General features: G+C 39.0%; 1 protein-coding gene across 5 annotated transcripts in view; it reads right to left on the reverse strand.

Annotated features, from left to right (window-relative positions):
• The window catches only part of BICD1 (BICD cargo adaptor 1), a 285,326-nt gene that overhangs the window by 177,105 nt on the left and 85,034 nt on the right, over window positions 1-23,187 (reverse strand). For all 5 annotated transcript variants that reach the window (XR_004439970.1, XM_033222473.1, XM_033222472.1 and 2 more), the window contains exon 2: window positions 1,777-1,989. Coding sequence is in view for 4 of the 5 variants with exons in the window: in XM_033222473.1 (XP_033078364.1) it covers window positions 1,777-1,989 (213 nt within the window). In the remaining variant the exon portion in view is untranslated. The remainder of the gene's footprint in view (window positions 1-1,776; window positions 1,990-23,187) is intronic.

Raw genomic sequence — 23,187 nt, forward strand, 5'->3', positions numbered from 1 at the left:
ATTCCTAACTTGTAACTTCATGCTTAATTAACTTCTGCCACTCATCATAAATCTACTCATTGGAACTGCCCTCAAGCGCGGCTGTGTAAGTGAGGATGCTCCATCAATCATCACCACCTTGACTCACCCAGAAAAGCATCTGTGGATTCCCTGCCCCATCCTCAACCTTGGCTGTTCTTGGCTCAGCTGCAGCTGCTACACAATGGGGATTGCAGCTTTCAGAGGATGCATCCAACTGGCCATCAAGACTGCTCTACTCATTGGTCACATCCTTCTCCATAAACCATGCATGTGCACATGGTCCTCATGTTGCCTATGCCACGCCCTCTCTGCCAACTTGCACGTGACCCTGCTGCTCATGGCTGTGAGATTGCTCCCTGCAAATGTTTGGTGACTTGCTTAATCCAGAATGGTGGGCTTTGGCTCCACATGACCCTCTGTCCACTTCTGCAGTGGATGCTGGATTGTGCCACTGCACTCCAGATTGGGCAACAGAGTGACACCCTGTCTCAGAAAGAAGGAACCAAAGAGTAGCTGGGGTTTTAATAGTTGTTCACGTCGGAGGGAAATGAGGAGGCCCTGGTATCCTGAAAACTGTCTCATGTTCTTCTCAGTACTCAACACTAACTTCCACTTGACTGGATGCTTTCTCTGTCTTCACAAGTCATATTGCTATATTTGGGCATATCCAAAGATAATGAGATAAGTAAACCAGAAACCTTGCTGTCAGTATTCATTAGTTCATTGTAATATGAACATGTGTAAATGTAAATTATCTAGAAAATTCCAATAAATTCCGGACAACTTATATCTTATAAAAGTGAAACCCTATTTGCAATATGTCACTTATTTCAAATGTGGATTACTTCTCTTATAGTTTACAATATTGAAGAATATTTTCATCCTACATATTTCTATCACTAAAATGCTCAACTAGTGAGCCCATTTGGTTGTGGACCTGTCAATCACCACTGCACTGGTGTAGGAGTTAGAGGACGTCTGCGTCTCTTCTACAGCTTTCATATCAAAATACGGAGTGAATGATTGAATATAGTTTCCAAAAATGCTCTTACAGGGGTTTGATAGATGAAGCTACTTTTGGCTATCTCTGTTTCCAACATCATCCACTAAAGGATAACTCTGCCAGTCTGAAAATGATATGGCAGGTGATGCTGCCTTGGAAAAGCTAACAAGGAATAGTGAGTTCGGTGGATGCTCAACACTCACAGACCAAGAGAGACTCCCTGACCTAATTCATTCCAGCCGTAATTTGCTGCCTTCTCTATAACCAGAAAAATAGTTTGGGGATCTGCATCACCAGACTCGAAGACTTCTCAGGACACTCGCCTAGGCTGTCATTCCCTGTGAGCAGTGTCCTGAGCCAACACCACTGTCAGTTGGAATTGGGGCTGATACAGAGCATTACAGCCAACCGTTCTTCTCCACACTGTATTAAACCAGGTAATGCAGGGAGGAAGTGCTAAGGTCACTGTATTTTTAAAACACCTTTGCAGAAATAGTAAGGCCATTTCCCAAGTCCACAATACATACAAAACTTAATTCTCAAGAAACAATAAAAGAGAGAAAAGCTCATCTCAGAACAAGCTAGTTATCATTTCACTAAAAAGTACGGAAAAGTTGCTAGCTCGGTATTAGTTGTTTTGTGCTTAATACAGCTCCGCTGATTAAATCAAAAGTGTTATTCCTCTCTGCTATGGAGAGAACTTTCTTATTTCTCCCTCTCACAAATGTCTCATAGGGAGTTTGTTTGTTTACCTCCTTCAGATCCTGCACAACGGCGGTGAGCCTCTCATTTTCTGCCTGTACATTAGTGACCACAGCCCGGCTCTGTTTCAGCTCATTCTGCATCTCCAAGATCTTCCCCAGATAATAAGCCTCCTTTGATGCTGACTCCTGCAGAAGCGTTTCCTCCCGAGTCTCTCCATCTTCAGCAACCTTCCGGTGGATGGAGAAGGACTGCCCAAATGCCTGCAGAGTGTGTGGGAAGAAACAGAGTGCACAATGAAATGCATCCTAGCCCTCTTTTCAGACTTGGGAAAATGTTTTATTCTGCTTATATGCGTAAGAAAAGCTACTGTGTAAGACCCCCGAAATATAACAGTCTAGCAGCTCTCATTGATGCTTGAAATAATTCAATTCACTTAACAAGGAAAAAGAAAATTTTAAAATACCTTGCGAAAAAAGATGTAATGCATTACAGAAAACGTGAAAAATGTTGCTTGCTTTATGTTCTCATTTTTTTCGACAACTCTTATCAAGAAATAGTTCAGTGCTAATAAGCCCATCAAAATTCATGTCATCTTCATTTTTTAAAAAATTCTACAAATATTTTACAAAAAAGAAAACAATCATTTAGTGTGCTTTCTAATATATCGGCAGTAAGGACAGTCCAATTATAAACAGTATCCTTAAGAGTTAAAATTACCAAACAGCATTTAAATTGCCCAGTACCACAAAAAAAGACACTGAATATCATCTCTGTATAAGAAAACATATATGTCTGTTTATTTGTGCAAAAAGAAATACAGGAGAAAAAAAGTAGAAACTAAACTGGTTACTTATGGGGTGGGTGGGAATGGGGTGGGAAGAATGGGAGAGTGAGATGTGACAGAAGGGATAAGGTGGGATGACTTTTCTGAAATGCCTTTTCACATAGTTCTTCTTTCTTTTTGAGATGGAATCTAGCTTGTCACCCAGGATAGAGTGCAGTGGTGTGATCTCGGCTCACTGCAACCTCTGCCTCCTGGGTTCAAGCAATTCTCCTACTTCAGCCTCCCATGTAGCTGGGATTACAGGCGCCCACCACCACGCCCAGCTAATTTTTGTCCTTTTAGTAGAGAAGGGGTTTCACCATGTTGGCCAGGCTGGTCTCAAACTCCTGACCTCAAGTGATCCAACCGCCTCAGTCTCCCAAAGTGCTGGGATTACAGGCATGAGCCGCCGTGCCCAGCCCCTTTTCACAGAGTTCAGACTCTAAGAACTATAGTCATGTTTCACATCTCCCAAATAAATAATAATTAAAACCAACCTGTCGGTATTGAGGGAACCCAAAATGGAACACAAACAGTAACAAAAGAACGTAGCTGTATTACAAATGAAAAACAACAGCCACCATGAAAGAGGTAAGAAAGAAAATATCTAACCTAATTTTGGAAATCAGCACTTTTATTATATACCTTAAGACTAGACAAAAAGGACTGTATCCAAACACTATATAGTCTTTCTGGTAAACTTGTTTCTCATAGGGATTATGGAAATCACAGTTCTGAAACTTCTTTACATATATACTAGGGTTGAGCAAATAAGTAAATATATTGTAGATAATGAATGCCAGGTTTCTAATTGTTGGAGAAAAAGCCACGAGTAAGGAAAAAGAGGTATCTAAAAGGAAACTAGTAGTATTGAGTTGTAAGTGGAAGTATCAATAAGTGGATAAACTTTTTGTTTTTAATAGGTAGATAAATATTAATAGGTATACAGATATGGAGAGAGAGGGAGAGAGAAACATGTTCGTGTATGTGTATATACAGACACATTATTTCCTAGCACTGTAAGGAGAGAGCCTAGAAGCAATGATATACCAGTAGCAATGAGCATATCCAGCACCCAGATTTTGTTTCTAAATACCAAGCTCCAGTAAAAAGAACTAGGGTCTTTGGAGAAGTTACTGATTCTAGGACTGGAGCAAAATAAGCCTGACACATTTTGTGATGCCAGAGTTAAAAAATGCATTTAAAAGATGACGGGGATGTATCAAAAGGAGACAGAAGCCTGTCTGAAGGGGCTTCCAATGGCCAAATCTGAGATATTTTGAGAAAAAAATTATAGCAATTAATTATATCTCCACATTAACATAATAAATGAATAAATGGCAGAAGAAAGAACAGCTCTTCCTTACAGTAGAATTCTAATAATATAGAAGGAATGATGGAAATAAAATGTATCAGCATTTAGCAAACATTAATAATTGTTACAGGTAAGAATCATCAATAGAATCTAAAATTAATGGGCAAAAGTATGATGAGTAACAGGATGTTTGCAGAGTCTTAAAGCGTCTCCCCTCAAAGTACTTATTAATTCTACTGGGAAAAATAGTAACTTTGCAGTGGAGAAACCTGGTAGACACCACCTTATCTAAGTGACCAAAACTTAGATCAACAGCAATGAGACATACTGACATCATATGCCCTCTGATATAATACTCTGGGGGCCGGGTGCAGTGGCTCGCGTCTGTAATCCCGCTCTTTGGGAGACAGAGGTGGGAGACAGATCATCTGAGGTCAGGAGTTCGAGACCAGCCTGGCCAACATGGCAAAACCCTGTCTCTACTAAAAATACAAAAATTATCCAGGTGTGGTGGTGTGTGCCTGTGGTCCCAGCTACACAGGAGGCTGAGGCAGGAGAATCACTTGAACCCGGGAGATGGATGGAGGTTGCAGTGAGCCGAGACTGTGCCACTGCACTCTAGCAGGGCAACACAGGGAGACTCCTTCTCAAAAAAAAACAAAAAACAAAAAACCACTGGGAAGGGCACAACATCACTTCAATGGTAATTCTTATCCTAAGAAAATATCAGACAAATCCAAACTGGGGACGTTGTACAAAATCACTGGTCAGGACTCTTCAAAAGCAGTAAGTTGCAAAAATTATAGAAAGACTCCTCCAGACTAGATGAGACTAACAAGACGTCACAATTAAGTGTTGTATGGGATTCTGGATTGGATCCTGGGCTTTAAAAAGGACACTAGTAGGACAATTGGCAAACTGAAATAAGTTATTTAGGTTAGTTAGTGATGCTATTGTACCAACATCAATTTCTGTTTCCTTCACTGTACTATGGTTATGTAAGATGGTAACATTTGGGGAAGTTGCATCAAGGGTACATGAAAATCAGTGTAGTATTTTGGGGCAACTTTTTTCTAAGTCTGAAGTTATTTCAAACAAAAAGTTAAAAAATAAATAAACATAGTCTCTGCCTTAAAAGAGTTGATAGATTTGGTCAAATACTGGCACACAGAGTCATGAAAGAAGAGAAGGACACGAACACCAAGAAGATACTATATTCAATGAGAAGTACTGTGGCTTTCTGTCATAACTTGTGATTTTATTACATTTCGAAATTTAAAATGTCATAGCAGGCTGGACCCGGTGGCTCATGCCTGTAATTCTAGCACTTTGGGAGGCCGAGGTGGCAGATCACTTGAAATCAGGCGTTCGAGACCAGCCTGGCCAACATGGCAAAACTCCGTCTCTGTTAAAACACACAAATTAGCTGGGCGTGTTTGTGCATGCCTGTAATCCCAGCTACTTGGGTGGCTGAGGCAGGAGAATCACTTGAACCTGGGAAATGGAGGTTGCAGTGAGCCGAGATCATGCCACTGCACTCCAGCCTGGGCAACATAGCGAGACTCTGTCTCAAAAATAAAATAAAATAAAATGTTGCAGCATATTGCTTCTGGACTATGCTATCATCTATGAAAAGATTAGGCTGGAATGAACCTGTGAAACTTAGTTTCACATTTGTTATAAACCTTAAGGCGGAAACGGTATGTGTTAATCAATGTAAGAAACAACTTACAAAAACAATCTGGTACTCCTCCCTAAATTACACTCACAGAAACAGAAATTTAAAAAAAAAAAACAAAAATAAGAAACACTTAAAACCCATGTCTGAGTTAAACTACCTTAGAATCTTGACATGGATCAAAATCAAAAGATAGTCCCTAAGCATCAATGAGACAGAAATATTCCAGTATCGATGTCCATCTGTACATACAGAGTAAAATATTGCTGGTGCCTGGCTTGTTCAGTCTCTCAACAGAAATTCTTATTTGAGTAGTCAGATTTCCAGATGTGGTGATAAGCACAGGTACTCATGAATAGATGAGAAATTATCTTTGCAGATGATGTTGACTTTGCTCTTACATCAGTAATGATCAGATTCTGAGGTCAATTCTGAATTCAGTACCCATTAAAAGGCCTCTGGAGGGGAAGCGTCTGATAGCCTCTCTCCCTCTGCCCACTGTGGCCTGCTGAGTCTTCAACAGATCATCACCCTGCAAAGGATTCCTCACTATATAGTCAAGTATTAGCACAATTTAAAATTAGCATGAACTGTGTGTCAAGAACCCCAGCTGGCTTTTTTTTTTTTTTTCCACAACTGTTCCCCCATTTCTACATACAGGAAACTGGAAATGTCTGTCACAGGGCCATTTTCTTCACTCTGCCAGAGTGAAAGCAGTAATTTGGCCAGTCTGTGGCTCTCGTATTTTTCGCAGCACACAGGCAATGCTCTCTTGCCAGCTAAAACAACCCCTAAAGTCTTAAGAGCAAGTGACTTTATTATTCCACCCATGATTTAAAGTTTTCAAAAAGTATACTCTGGATCTAGCCCCAAAGGAGATAAACATTTCAGATACAGAGCCTGAATAGATTTTCAAAAAAGAATCAAGAATTGAAATTGCAAACATCCAAATGTTGATAAATCCTCCATTCATATTTATTCCAGTTCAGAAACCTTAACTGAACATATGGGTTTCCAAAATTAGCCATGATATTTATGAAGAACTTGGCCCTTCACTGGACCTGATTTGAAAAACAATGAAAGTATATGCGGTTATCCAAGGACACTAACCATGTTTTTTACTTGAAATAGCAAAATAACACCAATCCTGCACAAGCTAGAGGTGCCTCATGATCCGCATTTGCAAATCCACTGAGAACTAAGAACACTATTCAGAAAATGGCTGCTTTTAAGAAAGGGAGGGGGAAGGAGAAAACACTCCTATTTTAATTTAATTCCTAACTGTCAGCAACTAGAATTGGGCATGACACCCAACTGACATCTATCATCTGGCTACTTATTAAAGTTGATTTACCAGACTTGTCTGGCTCCACCAGGTACCTCCCTCCTCCATCGCCTCCTGAGTATCTCCTGACAAAGCTAGGCCTGATAGAAGGGAAACAATGTTTTTCAAGGTTACTGAAGCTGCATTTTTGGCTGAAATCATAAGACTAGCTTCAATCTGTATTTATAGGAGCTATAGGGTAGTCGTGCTTCTAGTTATATTTTGTTCAGATCGCAAATTCCTTTTAGGTACTGCAATCATTTCATGGGTAATTTTTGTTTAAAATAAGTTGAAGTAAACTGACATTTTTCTATATACGTTTAGAATGTATTATGATTTCTTGTCATGTCTGTAGCTATAATTGCACAACATCACTTTTAGTATACTCCATTGCATGGAGCAAATTTGCTTTAAATTAGATGTGACTGTAAGTCCAGTTAGCTATATAATAAGTACTTTGTTTTCTCCTTCTACTTACATGACTTCTTAATGCAAAGAAAATTGATATTTTATGTGTTCATATTCAGGATGATATGTTAACTAATAAACAGAAATTTCATACCCATTATTCTTTATAATATGAAAGATAAAAGAAATAAAAGTTTGACTAATATATTTAATATCACTTTATCTTTAAAATGTTCTCTTTGGTCACAGAATTTTCATTATTTCATCTTAAGAACTGTGGCAGAACGTGTACTAGGTCACCCAATGACATTAGACAAAATACTTTTGATTTGAAACTGCAAAATAATACTAAAATTCATTCGTTCATTTGTTATTCGTTCACTTGGCAAGTATTTACAAAGCACTGTACTATGACAGGCACTGCTTTAGGCACTGGAGGATTCAGCTATGTTCTGGGAAAACAAAAAACAAAAAACTCTGTGATCCAGAGCATGTATTCTAGTGGAACATAAACAAATCATTAGTTGCATGGCATGGCATAGTGTTGAAAAAGTTCTAAGAAGAAAATGGAAGGCAAGATAAGAACATAGGCTAGCAGTACCCAATGGAACTTTCTGTGATGATGTATCTGTGTTGTCCAATATGGTAACTATTAGCCACACGCGGCTACTGAGCTTTTGAAATGTGGCTGGTATGACCAAAGTACTGAATTTTTTATTTTATGTCATTTAATTAATTTTAGTTGTCATATATGGCTAGTGACTACTATGTTGGACAGGAATAGAGGGCAACCCAGGTGTGTTCAGTGGGAACCTCATATAGAAAGGGCAGTCAGGGAAGAGGTGACCTTTGGGCAGACACTGGAACAAAGTGAGGGAGTAACCTAGAACCTGGCCTTTCCCCCAGGGCTTACAGCACTGCTGTGGTGCCTCTTTAGAGACAATCACTGGCCATTCTTTATAGTCTCTTCTGAAGTATTTTAAGATCTGAGTGCTCCAGAGGATATTCAGACATAATCTAACTTGTAGGAAGAAAAAGGTTGCCTAGTGGCCTGACATGCTACCTTATCCTCCCCAATGAACTAGTTTACTTTATTTGAACACAACAAAAATTATCTGACCAATTACCTTTCTGTTGCCTCAGCAGACAGGAAATCCAGCATTAAACGCTCAACAGCAATAACGAAAATACCTTAAGGTTTTGGTATAATTATCTCTGTTTTCTCTACATTGTTCTGCATTTTTATTGTGCTTATCCCATTGTATTGGTTTCTTCTACTTCAAACATTTTTGGAGTAGAAGGCATATGAGTTATAATCACATCAAATGGTTAAAATGATGCTTAATTACTGTTTGTTTTAAACGAAGTCTTAATAAAAATCCTTCTTAAGGCATAGAATTTGAGAGTTTAAGAGGTATGAAAGCTCTTCTAATGATTCATCCTTATTCCATGAAAAACACTGAGCCCAGACTGGGCGCGGTGGCTCACGTCTGTAATCCCAGCAGTTTGGTAGGCCGAGGCGGGTGGATCACCTAAGATCCACCTGGCCAACACAGTGAAACCCCATCTCTATTAAAAATACAAAAATTAGCCGGATGTGATGGCTGGTGCTTGTAATCCCAGCTACTCTGAAGGCTGAGGCAGGAGAATCGTTTGAACCCAGGAGGCAGAGGTTGCAGTGAGCCGAGATTGTGCCACTGCACTGCACCCTGGGCAACAAAGTGAGATTCTGTCTCAAAAAAGAAAAAAAAAAAAAAAAGAAAGAAAGAAAACACTGAGCCCAAAGGATCTGATGAAGCACAAAAAATAGGAAGAACCCAGCTAAATATATTAGAACTGCCTGAGAAGTGTCTCTCAAACTACTGCTGCATATTCCAGCAGCAAAGAGTCTTAGAGAGTAGATTCAATTAGAAAAGAGGAGCTCACAGGAGGCCAGGCAACCCAGAAGTGCCCAGCCAGGAGAAACCAGTTTCCATGTTGCATATGGCTCAAAAGTTAAGAGGAGACATTAGGTCTCCCTGACAGATGCAAGCCTGATCCTTGAAAGGGCAGATGTACTCATAAAAGGCCAAAAGAAGTGAAGAGTGTGGGCTCCTGAGCTGGACCAACTCTGCCACTTACTGTGTGACATTGGGCAAATTACATAATATTCTGTGACTCCATTTTGTCATCTGTAAAATGGGGATAATAATAGCTTCTTTCTCATACTGCCATGAGGCTTAAAAGTCTATGTATCACTTGGAACAGACCTTGGTACACATATAGTAAGTACTCAATGACTGTTGGCTATTATTAGCAGAAAGACGACATGCTTTGGAATCAAATCCATTGGGGTTTAATGCAAATGCATTTGGGTTTAAATCTGCCTCCTCTGAAATCTTTGGCAAGGTTTTTAAGTTCTATGTTTCAGTTATCTCATGTGTAAAATGAGAACAATAACATCTACCTTAGAGGTAAGAAGAGCCTAGTCCTAAAAGGCAAGGATATCAGATAAGAGATATAAAATTCGTACCAGAATGCCTCGGACACAGTAAATGCTTATTAAATATCAATCCCAATCCTCTTCTCTTCCGACCTTGGAAAGTCTCAGATTGAACACTGGTGAGCTGTTGCTCCCTCTGGTTAAAGGTTTTCCTCAGACTTATCCAAGACTCAGGTGGCCGTTCACCTCATTATGAGAGCAGCTCCCTACTTATTTGTGAAAGACTCAACCTCCTGCTGGGAAAGGAGTCCTGATGTATCTTCTTTCTCATTAAGTCATTTAAAATGTACAAAGAAAAACACAGAGAAATTTCTCGAGGCATAGGCTCTTACGGTTTATATTAGCAAAGGACGCAGTTTTTTTTTTTTTCTCTTAACGAGAATTTTTAATTCTTTCTTAACTTCCTCAGTGTTTTCTAGCTTTTAACCTAACTCCCACCCAATTATAAATTCCATCCATTTGGGAAACACAGAATATCTAATGACCAATTTTTGATTCTCATTTTGTATTCTGAAAACCATTTTTCAATAATCATAAAAACAAAAGACATGCATTTTAAAAGAGATTATTTTTTTAAATCGATCACATATTCTTAACTGATTTAATCATCACATTACATGCCTACCGAGTATCATTCAAGTAAATAGCATATCATATTTTCTATACTTCTTAACTAAATATTCTATGCTAACCTGGTGTAATACCCCAGGTTTTTCTAAGATAATACCCAATAGCCTATTATTTAGATATATATTTATTTAAAGCCTGGATTTTTTTCTAACCCTGATGGTTCATAATTTGTACCTCTATTTGCTTAATAAACTCCCTTTTCAACTGTTCAGAGTGTTTTTTTTGTATTTTGTGGTTATATATTGAATATGCACAAAAAATTTATGACAAAATATAAGCACAAAACGTAACATTAAAATAAATTCCTGTAGTTTAAGAAAGGGACCAAGACCCATTAGCCTCAAAGGCCTCTGTCTGTCCTTCCTTGGTCCTCTCTCTCTCGTTGTACCCTTGGCCACTCCCCAAGGAAACACTATTCTGCATTTTGTACTACCATTTTCTTTATAGCTTACCATATATGTATATTTCTATAAATAAAATGCTGTTTAATATTGTGATAAAATACTGTTTGTAAAATTCACATGATGAAATCCTTCCATATGCACTCTTTTGCAATTTGCTTTTGGAACTCAACTTTAAATTCCGTTTATTCATTCTGATTAATGTAGTTGCAGTTACATTAATGTAACAGATAAACTGCAGCTACATTAATGTAGTTTTCATTGTTATAGTCTACTGGATATATACCTCATATTAATAATCCATTCTCCTGACAATGGATGATTGGATTGTTTCCAGTATTTTGCTATTATGAACAATGTAGCTATGAACACTCTTGGGCATATCACTTAGGCTAGTACTTTTCAAAATACATTTGCTGAAGGAAGAGTTTTCTTACTTTTTTTTTTTTCTTCAGATGTTGTCTTGCTCTGTCTCCCAAGCTGGAGTGCAGTGGTGTGATCTCCGCTCACTGCAACCTCCACCTCCCAGGTTCAAGTGATTCTCCTACCTCAGCCTCCTGAGTATCTGGGATTACAGGCATGTGCCACCACTCCCAGCTGATTTTTGTATTTTTAGTAGAGATGGAGTTACACCTTGTTAGCCAGGCTGGTCTTGAACTCCTGACCTCAGGTGATCAGCCCGCCTTGGCCTCCCAAAGTGCTGGGATTACAGGCATGAGCTGCCGCTCCCAGCCTGGGAGAGTTTTATTTCTAATCATTGTGGGCTAATGCTTTTTATTTGTGAAATACAATCAAAATAAATTACTATATGCATATTCCTACCATGCGATCCAACCATTCCACTCTTAAGTATTTATTTATTCAAGAAAGCATGTGATCACATAAAGATTTATACACAAATTTCATAACAGCTGAAATGCAAACATTTGAAATATCCATCAATTGGTGAATAAAAAACCAAGTTGTGGCATATCCATACAATGGAATACTAATCGGCAATAAAAAGGAGTAAACTATTGATATATCCAACAACGTGGCTGAATTGCAAAATATTATGCTAAGTAAAATAAGCCAGACAAAAGCAAGAGTACATTCAGTAAAATTCCATTTACATGAAATTCTAGAGAATGCAAACGAATCTATAGTGACAATAGGCAGATCAGTGGTTGCACTGGGGAGGGGACAGGAGTGGAGGATTATGAAGGGATATGGAGGGGCAAATGGTAGAGATTACAAAAGGACGAGAAAATATTTTAGAGAGTGATGGATATGTTCATTATCTTGGTTGTGTTGATGATTTCACAAGTATATACATATGTCAAAATTGACATATAATAAATTGCACATATTTAAAGAGTGCAATTTGATCAATTATACATCAACAAAGCTGTAAAATCATAAATATTAGAAAAATATGAGAAAAAAGCACAAAATACAAGCCTCAATATTTCCATCATAAAATTTGACATAAAATTATATTTCAATAAATTTAATCAGAAGACAAGTGATTACAAAAACTGTACCATTATTCACTGAAAGTATGATTCATATAAACTACTTATCTTGCTGCAGGTCTGTAGGAAATAATTTGCAAACCAGCACTGGCCCCCAGGTACCATTTGAGTAGCATTATCCTAAGCCACATGTGCAAGAGTTTCTCAAGCAGTGGTTCTCAACCTTAGGAACCCATTAGAATCACTTGGGGAGCTTTTTAAAAACAAAGACATAGAGATTCCATCTCCAAATATTCTGAGTTAACTAATTTGGCAAAGAGATTCCCAAATATTCTTGGTTCAAGGGACACTACTAGGTGGCTCAATTTTTTCAGGGTTCTAGGCACCCCTAGAACAAATTCCTAACAATTCCATTTAAGTAGTTAGGTCCAAAAACCTCAACAAGTCTTTTTGTCCTAACAATGCAGTAGCTGTTTGAAAAATCTGTACGAAAATACCAAAGAAAAAAGTTTTATTTCATTCTTAAATAACCTCAATTACTTATTAATGGAATATGTGCACTCGTTGGGCACTACACAACTTCTTAAACTTTGGAATGATATTGGACTCTACCACCCTTATTTCCTCTTCCATATTGATTTTCATGATACCTGCTTTTTGTTACAGCAACCACTGAAAACCCAGCTTTGCATGACAGAAAGGGATGCTGTGTGGGGTAACATTGAGACTGAACTATCTTGAGCTAGTAATTCACATTGTGTTCAACAGATGCCAAGTAACACCATGTTCCCCTTCAACATTTAAGATATCCCAGGGTCTTCTGTGAGTTTGCTGTGGTTCCCCAGGGCATCGTGGCATACCATTTGGGAATCACAGGTCTGGGGTAAGGGCCAGGTGTAAGTATTCCTGACATGCTCATTTTGGGAGGCTAATATATTATGCCAGGCTTGAGAAGCACTGCTCTGGAATGTGGGCAGTGTTGTAGATGACACACAGCTTCAACTCTTCCTGACAAGGCTGAAGAGTTCTCCAAAGTGGCTGTACTAATTCAACTACCACCAGCGGTGTCTAAGGGTTCCTGTTTGTGACTCTACATCCTTATGGTTGTTTTTTAAGACTTCAACATTTTGGCCGCCCTGGAGAGTGTGAAACAGTATCACCTGGTGCTTCTCATTTGCATTTCCCTGACTACTAATAAAGTTAAGTAGTTTCACATTTTTATTGACCAGTCACATTTTCACTTTTTTTTTTTTTTTTAAGACAGGGTCTCCTCTGTTGCCCAGGCTAGAGTGCAGTGGCATGATCACAGCTCATTGCAACCTCCACCTCCCAGGCTCAGGCAATCCTCCCACCTCAGCCTCCCAAGTAGCTGGGAACACAGATGCCTACCACTACACCCAGCCAATTTTTGTACTTTTTGTAGAGATAGGGTTTCACCATGTTGCCCAGGCTGGCCTCAAACTCCTGGGCTCAAGCAATCCACCTGTCTAGGCCTCCCAAAGTGTTGGGATTACAGATGTGAGCCACCACACCCAACCTCACATTTCCACTTCTGTGTAGTTTCTATTCAAGGCTTTTGTTCATTTTTCTCCAGAGTACCTTTTTCCTTTATGCATTTGTCAGTTACATGTATGGCAAGTATCTCCCTCGAGTATTTATGGGTTGCTTCTTAACTCATTTTACAGTGCTTTTGATGAAGAGAAGTTCCACGTTCCAAAAGACAGGTTTCTGTTTCCTAATGATTTGTTAGTTACATGTTATTGTGCCAGAGCCCTATTGACTTTGATAGGGATAGCACCAGGTTCGAGAGGCCGAAGAAGAGACCCAGAGCCAGCAAATGAAATCTAGGGCTTCTCGAGGGGACTTACATACGCAGCGGTCCAGTGGTGGCATGCTGGACGGGAGAACCACTACTGTTTCTAAAAAGTATGCAGTTTATATAGCATTTTTACTTAGCTCCCCTCCTGCAACCTTCACCTGGCAACTCTCCATTTTTGGATTCAAAATGGGCTTGGGGTTCAGATGTTCCTCATAGATAAGGAATCAGTCTCTGGGTTGGCCACTCCCGGGTTCCTCAGCTCGGAACTCCAAACACACATTCGTCTTAGACCATAGGGTCATTCTCAGGGTCTGCTTCAGTTGTTGCTGTCAGGTGTGACTGCCATACATATGTACGGCACATATTTCTCCCAGTGTGTGGTTTTTCTCTCCTACTCTTTTAGCAATGTCTTTTGATGAAGTAATTTCCTTGATTTTAAGATGGTTCAATGACCAAACCTTTGCCTTATAGCTAACACTATTTGTAAATCCTTCCCTCCTCCAAGGTCATAAAGCTATTCTCCTGTACTATTTCCAAAAGTTTCAAAGTTTTGCCTTTTATAATTTAAGTCCCTTAATCTCCCTGAAATTGATTTTTGTGTATGAAGTACAGATCCATTTCAATTATTTTCTGAATGAATAATCAATTTCCCGTGCACCATTTAATGTATTACCCCTCCTATCCCACTGATGTCGAGTGCCAACTTAGCCATAAATCACACTGACATGAGTGTTTCTGTTTCTAGGCTATCCTATAATGTCCCACTAATGGTCCTAAGATATCTAAGTAGGAGCCAGTTCCCCTGAGACAAAAGGGATATCTGACATCATCTAAACCTTATTCATTAAGTTATTCTAACTTTGGGCCGGGTGCAGTGGCTCATGCCTGTAATCCCAGCATTTGGGGAGGCTGAGGTGGGCAGATCTCTTGAGCCCAGGAGTTCAAGATCTGCATGGGCAACATGGCGAGACCCCATCTCTATAAAAAATAGAAAAATTAGCCAGGCATGGTGGTGCACACCTGTTGTTCCAGCTACTTGGGAGGCTGAGATGGGAGGACTGCTTGAGCCTGGAAGGTCGAGGCTGCAGTGAGCCAAGATCACACCACTATACTCCAGTCTGGGCAACAGAGTAAGACCCTGCCTCCAAAAAAATAAATAAATAAACAATAAACTTTGAAATAGCTGCATCATAACTGGACATCATTACTAAGGTATCCTAATGGCAATCTATAAATGAAAACAATGTTACTTTGTATAAAAGAAGCAAATACATATCGATGCTGAAGTTTAGTCAGGAATATATAAAACCTAGAATTTTTTCCTTTAAGTAATATATATAATTGTTAAAGAAAATATAGGTAATACCAAAAAGCAGAAAAAAAATTACCCCTTGGATTACCTTTTCTCACCTACCCCTATAATTTGGGCAAGTTCAGGACCTCCAGATTTTTTCCCACAATTGCCTACTGGGCCCCCTGAAGTCCTGAACACTTGTTCTTACTCACCAGGTTTTGGGTCTCAAACTAGGACCTGATCTTCTTTCCTGGTGAACCTGGCTCAACCAAACAGACGCCATCTGCCCAGGCTGGCAGCTGCCCATGCTTCCTCTGCCTAAGCCCTCCCAAGGTTCCTAGTTTTTCTTTTTGTTGGCACAGTGATAAATGTCAGGAAATCTTGGGTTAAAAAATGGTGGGCAACCACTGTCCCATAAGTATTATATATGATCAGTGTTATTTCTGGTGGTTCACATCAGCTTCTTCTGGCTGTGTTAAAAGCTAGTCTCTTATTACTAAAGCCGCCAACCAAATACAGAGACTTTAAGAATCAGCATAAGGAAAGTATATGTGCTCAGCAAGCAATCTAAGAGGAGATTGCTTGCTTAGCAGAATATGTCTGTTCAGAAGCAAAACAAATGCACACATTTTCTGAGTATTATAACCAGAAATAAATTCTCCAGATTTTCCATAGATTCTGGGTTTTTTTTTTTTAAACAAATACGAATAAAATATAGGTAAACTATTTTTTCTGGGTCTTGGCCAATGAGTATCTTTATCATTAAAATGTAAATAAAAGGAAGAAAACTTAAATCATCATAAGTTATATTCTGGGTCCTCAAGTTTGAAAGTAATACATTTCACATTCCATTTCCCAATTAAAAATGAAACCTATCTCCAGGAAGAAACAATTTTCCTCCTAATTTTCCCTGCTCCCACTTTCTTTTTTCTTTCCACCATCCTCCTTCCCTCCAATATTTTTGAGTGCCTATGCGTTTAGGTGCCAAATCGCTGGAATACTAAGGCTTCATTACATTGTATGAAGAAGTCTAGTGGTTTCATTTAAATGCAAATTTTGTATAAAAGCACATCTATCCTTTTAAAGGACAACTTGTTAAGACATTCATTTGATTCAGCTCAAGAAAATTAACTGAAATCAGCTGAGGCATTGTGACCATACTACAATCCTCCTAGATAAGAGTATCTCAGAGGAAATTCTTCTAGCTGGAAGCTCAGAGAAGGAAAGCCTTGTTTCAGAAGAAAGAACCATAGAAAGGAGATTTTCTTTCAGGAAAAAAGTTATTTCATACTATTTCACAAGAAAAATTACAGTAGGCTCTTTTGAAAGCCAAGATGAAAGTAATGAGGGACCATTCCTGATCTTGCAGTTAGTAGCAAAAAGCAGTATTGACAGGGAGTTACCAACATGACCTCGACTTTCTTAAAATTCGGTTGTGACTAGGATATAGGAAACAGATCAAGAGGCTTTTAGTATTAAGAAGAATGTTTCTTGGACATATTGTTTCCCTTGTTCCGTATTTGGACACTTATATTCTTATTGGTTAAGAAACTGAATCAACCGTATCTTTTGAATGTGCCTTCTAGTCCTCATGTAAAGTAATGTGATCTTTCACTTGAATTTTTAAAAAACTACCTCAGTCTAATAATCAATATTTATAATAACATTATTCCCTATGTTGCATATAAGGTTCAGTACAATCATTATTTATAATAACATTATTCACTGTTGCATATAAGGTTCAGTAAAATCATTTATAATAACAACATTATTCCCCATGGTAGCATATAAGGTTCATAACCTGTCAGCTTCTAAGTAGCACCGCTGCTATTCAAAGCCTGGTGGCCCTGAATCTGTCCACCAAATATACCATACTATCTACTGCAGAATTCAGCAAAACACCAGAAACGATGAGCTTGTCAAGAAACATTCATGGCCGGGCGCGGTGGCTCAAGCCTGTAATCCCAGCACTTTGGGAGGCCGAGGCGGGCGGATCACAAGGTCAGGAGATCGAGACCATCCTGGCGAACACGGTGAAACCCCGTCTCTACTAAAAAATACAAAAAACTAGCCGGGCGAGGTGGCGGGCGCCTGTAGTCCCAGCTACTCGGGAGGCTGAGGCAGGAGAATGGCGTGAACCCGGGAGGCGGAGCTTGCAGTGAGCTGAGATCTGGCCAGTGCACTCCAGCTTGGGTGACAGAGCGAGACTCTGTCTCAAAAAAAGAAACATTCATAAAATAATGGGAAACCTTGACTCTGAACTTAGAGAAAGTTAGAAAATATAAAAGTAGTTTAAGGAGAGGGAGCCACGAGCTTGTTTAAGCTCAACTAGAGCAAAACCATCATCCAGTTGTCTCTGTCCTGGTCGGCTATGATGGAAGGGAGTGTGAGTCGCCTACACAATATCCACTCTTCCCACTTTCTGACTTTAAAATGTGTTATTTGCAGTGACAACGTCCTCAGCGTAAAGCTTTCCCAACCTCCTTGGTTTCTAGAGGTGTTCAAGGAAATGTAAGCAGAAGTTAAGTGGATGGAAGCCAGGGAAGCTCTTTAAAGCAAACTGATTCAGCTGAGACATACGTACATTTGCCATTATACTTTCTTCCATCTTGGAACGTGGACATAATAGCTAGAGCACCAGTGTGACAGGCCAGGTCTCACTAACGCAGGCCTCCATAACAACTGTTTCAGTACTGACTGAGTGGTGAAGTTAAATATTAAAAGCTAAAAAAGCCAGTGCCCTTATACAAAGGCTGGAATGTAACAAAAGCCCACCAAGAGTTTTGCCTAGGCCTTTCCTGGGCCTTAAAGCACAACAAAATAACAAAGGAATTCTTAACCGGGCCCATTTAGGATTAAATGAGTTTTATTTTGTGTCTGAAGAAACTCCCCAGGCCTCCAAAAACAAGTTTATTGGGGGTCTGAAGGAACTCCCCAGACCTCCGTGATTTAGCAGGAGACATGATAAGGGTCATCACCCCAGCACCTGGACCCATTTAGATTAAGTAAATTGACTGAGGCTCCAGAGGAAGGTCTTCAGGACTCAGATCTTAGTTAAAGATTAAAATAAGTTAATCTCTTACGTCTTTAGATGAATGCACACTTACACGTAGACATACAGCTTAGAAGGTATATAAGCTCTGGAAAACTGTAATTTTGAGTTGGTCTGGTGATAATTTCAGGCCTTCCCCCTATAACCGGTTGGAGAAATAAAAACTCTCTTTCTCCCCAGTTCATCTACATCTCTTTACTGGGCCACGAAAAATAGCAGCCCAACCCTCAGTTTGGTCTGGGAACACCAGGAGAATCTTGTGGTCATGAGGAGACATTTGGTATGTAAGCCAGTGCCAAGGATGGGAGAAAACAATGTGAGAAGGAACCTGGGGCCCCTGTGACCATGGAGTTGCTATACAAGCCCTGAACTACTTACCTCTGAACTTCTTTCATGCTTAAGCAACTCTCATTTGAGTTTTCTATAAAATGTGATTGAATCCTAATCCTAAGTGATGTCTTACATAATTTTTCAACTCAAATTATCCTCAATATCTTCTTTTGGCCAGAAATTTACAAAAGCTATTAATAAGTTGTATTCTCACTCGTAACTTATTTTCTGCCTTGTATTTATGCCTCTCTGCAACTCATCCCCCAACGGCCTCAAATTCATGTCTTTATCTCTCTCAGTTCTACCCAAGACCATAGTAACGTTGACTTCTCCTGGGTTTCACAGCATATACTATTAACAGGGGAAAATGGAATATTAATAAGGGTAGAAATGAGCAGTAAATGCAAAAGTCGACAGCTCGGACTGGGATGTCAAAGAGAAAAAAGGTCATGGAAAATTAAAAGTTAAGAACCCTGTCTAAGATCACAACAGGTCCAGTAATTGCTGAAACCAGGGCTTAAATCTAATGACTCTTTTGTGATGTCAGTCTCCGGAAATGACTGATAGTGAACTGGCAAGAAGGAAGTGGAAGGAGCTTCAGGTTGAGGACGATAGGTTTGCCAACACTCTTGATGGGAGGAGAGAGGTGAACAGTTCTTGTGTACGAACAGCCAGAAGCTGTAAGAGTGGAGGACCATTTTAAGAAGCCCAAAAAACTAATGAGGAAGTGGTAAATAAAATAGGTAGGCTTGGAAGCGTCTCTCAACCACCAGTTAAAAAAAAAAAAAAAAGAGTCGGGATAGGGGAAGCAGATTAACAAGCAAGAACACTCAGCTACAAAGTAGGATATTCACACAGGCCTGTCAAACTGTACAATGGCTGCTTTTTATTGCCAACTAATGCAACATTCATCCCTGACCCTAACCTTAACTCTGACCATGGAGGACTTTCAGGTTCTTCATTATTTTTGCCAATATTTTTGGAATATATATATAATTCCCATAATCATCCCCTCATAAGATGATTTACTAAAAAGTCTATGCCGTAAAAACTTTAAGGGTATTTGGTGCTCTCCTCCAAATCACCAGTATAACTTTTTTTTTCTTTTTCAGATGGAGTTTTGCTCTTGTTGCCCAGGCTGGAGTGCAATGGCACGATCTCAGCTCACCACAACCTATGACTCCCAGGTTCAAGCGATTCTCCTGCCTCAGCCTCCCAAGTAGCTGGGATTACAGGCATGCGCCACCACACCCAGCTAATTTTGTATTTTTAGTAGAGATGAGGTTTCTCCATATTGGTCAGGCTGGTCTCAAATTCCCCACCTCAGGTGATGCGCCCACCTTGGCCTCCCAAAATGTTGGATTACAGGCATTAGCCACCATGCCTGGCAATTTTTTTTTTTAATATATGCATGCTTGATACTGAAAGCTTTGTGCTGGAGAGTCACTCACAGCTTGTTCATAAAGGTGAAGGTTAGCAAAGTTCACAATATGTAAAACGGGCATACTGGGACTATAAATCCTAACTCTTGGTGGGTGAAGCCCCCTTTCTGTCTTACTTATTGCTGATCTGTATCATATCATCAAAAAACCTCCTAGCTAGTCTATAATAAGTGATCTTCAGATGTGCGGCCCTCAGAAATGTAATCTATTTCTTGTGGAATACAGTCATAGCCTTAAGCTATACATATTAATTGGTTGTCAAGGAAATTGTTTCCCCTCTTTTATATGAAGCATCCTGGTAAAGAGCCAAAATTACTTTGTCAGTTACTTCCTCCACTTCATCACTAAGAAAATATTAAGACTTTTGGTTTCCTTCTTTGGGCCTGATTATAATAAATTGATAATCATAAGCAGATTATTTTCTTCAAACAATATGAATTTATTTCCCACAGGCCCAAATATTTCCAACCCAACCCATAACTGCCAATGCTTTTAGCTTCTAGGGAGAATAAGAATTGAAACTCAAGATGCAGACATTTAAAATATAAGTAAAATCTTGAGGCCAGGAGCAGTGGCTTATGCCTGTAATCCCAGCACTTTGGGAGGCCAAGGTGGGCAGATCACCTGAGGTCAGGAGTTCAAGACCAGCCTGGCCAACATGGTAAAACCCTGTCTCTACCAAAAATACAAAAATCAGTTGGGCATGGTGAAGCATGCCTGTAATCCCAGCTACTTGGGAGGCTGAGGCATGAGAATCACTTGAATCTTGGAGGCAGAGGTTGCAGTGAGCTGAGATCATGCCACTGCACTCTAGCCTGAGACTCTGTCTCAAAAAAAAAAAAAAGAAAAATAAAATCTTGAAAAGGAAAGGATGCTTTGCTTTGAATGACTGATGGCTTTTCCCAAGATGAGTAAGTCTGGCTTGTAAATGTCTTTTGTATAATTTTAAAGTTCTTACTTAAGACAGAAAAGTTGTACATATTCAACGGGTACAACATGATGATTTGATATACATATACAGTGTATACTGACTACCACAATCAAATTAACATATCCATCACCACCCAGAGTTATCATCTGTGTGGTTGCAGTGATGACACTTAAAATCTATCTTCTTATCTAATTTCAAGTAAACACAGTATTGTTAACTATATTCACCATGTTCAACAGAACATTAGATCCACTGAACTTATTCATCTTAAAACTAAAAGTTTGTACACTTTGACTAATATCTCCCATAATCCCTTACCCCCCAGCCCCTGGCAACCACCATTCTACTCTTTTACTAAGAGTTCAACTTTTTAGATTCCACATATAAGTAAGACAAAACAATATTTTCTTGCTGTGTTTGGCTTATTTTACTTACTATCGTGTCCTCCAGGTTCATTCCTGTTTTTGCAAATGGCAAAATTTCTTTCTTCTTTATGGCTAATAATATTCCATTGTGTATACACACCACATTTTCTTTATTCATTCATTGGTTGACAGATACTTAGGTTGTTTCCATATCTTGGCTATTGTGAATAGTGCTGCTATGAACATGGGGTGCAGATATCTCTTTGAGACACAGATTTCATTTCATCCCAGAAGTGGGATGGCTGAATCATATGGCAACTGTATTTTTAACTTTTTGAAGAACCTCCATACTGTTCTTTGACAATTCCTGTACCAATTGATATTCCCACCAACAATATACAAAGATTCTCTTTTCTCCACATCCTTGCCAACACTTACTATCTCTTGTCATTTTGATAAAAGCCATTATAACAAGTGCAAGGTGATATCTCATGGTGGTTTTAACTTGCATTTCTCTCATGATTAGTGATCTTGGGCAACTTTTCACATGTCTGTCAGCCATTTGTATGTCTTCTTTGGAAAAATGTCCATTCCAGTCCTTTGCCCATTTTTTAATTGGGCTTTTTGTTTTCTTGCTAATGAGTTGTGTGAAATCCTTTATGTGAATTCCTTATATATTTTGGATATTAACTCCTTATCAAACATATGGTTTGCAAATATTTTGTCCCATTCTTTAGGCTGGCGGGTAATTTTGTTGATTGTTTCCTTTGTTGTGTAGAAGTTTTTTTAGTTTAACATAGTCCCATTTCATTATTTTTGCATTTGTTGCCTGTGCTTTTATTGTCATTTCCAAAAGAATCGTTGCCAAGACCAAGGTCAAGCTTTTTGCTGATGTTTTCTTCCAAGAGTTTTATGATTTCAGATCTCACATTAATTAAGTCTTTAATTCCCTTGAAGTTAATTGTTGTATATGTTGTAAATCAAGGGTCCAATTTCAATCTTTTGCATATAGAAACTCAGTTTTCCCAACGCTATTTATTGAAGAGATGATCTTTTCCCCATTGTGTATTCTTGGCACCCTTGTCAAAGATTAGATGACCATATATGATTGGGTTTATTTCTAGTCTTTCTATTCTGTTTCAGTGGTCCTAGTGGCTGTTTTTTAGACCAGTTCCATACTGTTTTAATTACTAGAGCTTTGTAATGTAGTTTGAAACCAGGAAGTGGTTCCTCCAGCTTTGTCCTTCTTTCTCAAGATTGCTTTGGTTACTTGGGGTCTTTTGCGATTCCATACAAATATTAGGATTGTTTTTCTGATATCTGTGGAAAATGCCATTAAAATTTTGATAGCCATTGCATTGAATCTGTATATTGCTTTCAGTAGTATGGACATTTTAACAATATTAATTATTCCACTCTTTGAACAGAGGATACCTTTCCATTTATTTCTGTCTTCTTCAATTTCTAATTTTTTTTTTTTTTTTTTTTTTTTTTTTTTTTTTTTGGTCTCACTGTCACACCAGCTGCAGTGCAGTGGCACAATCATGACTTACTGCAGCCTCAAACTCCTGGAATCAGGCAATCCTGCTGCCCCAGCCTTCAATTTCTTTCATTAATTTTTGCAGTTTTCAATGTACAGATCTTTCACCTCCTTGGTATTCCTGAGCTCATTTCATTTCATTTTTTGAGATGGAGTTTTGCTCTTGCTGC

This window comes from Trachypithecus francoisi, unplaced genomic scaffold (assembly GCF_009764315.1).
Source record: "Trachypithecus francoisi isolate TF-2019V2 unplaced genomic scaffold, Tfra_2.0 Lachesis_group11, whole genome shotgun sequence".
NCBI lineage: Eukaryota > Metazoa > Chordata > Mammalia > Primates > Cercopithecidae > Trachypithecus > Trachypithecus francoisi.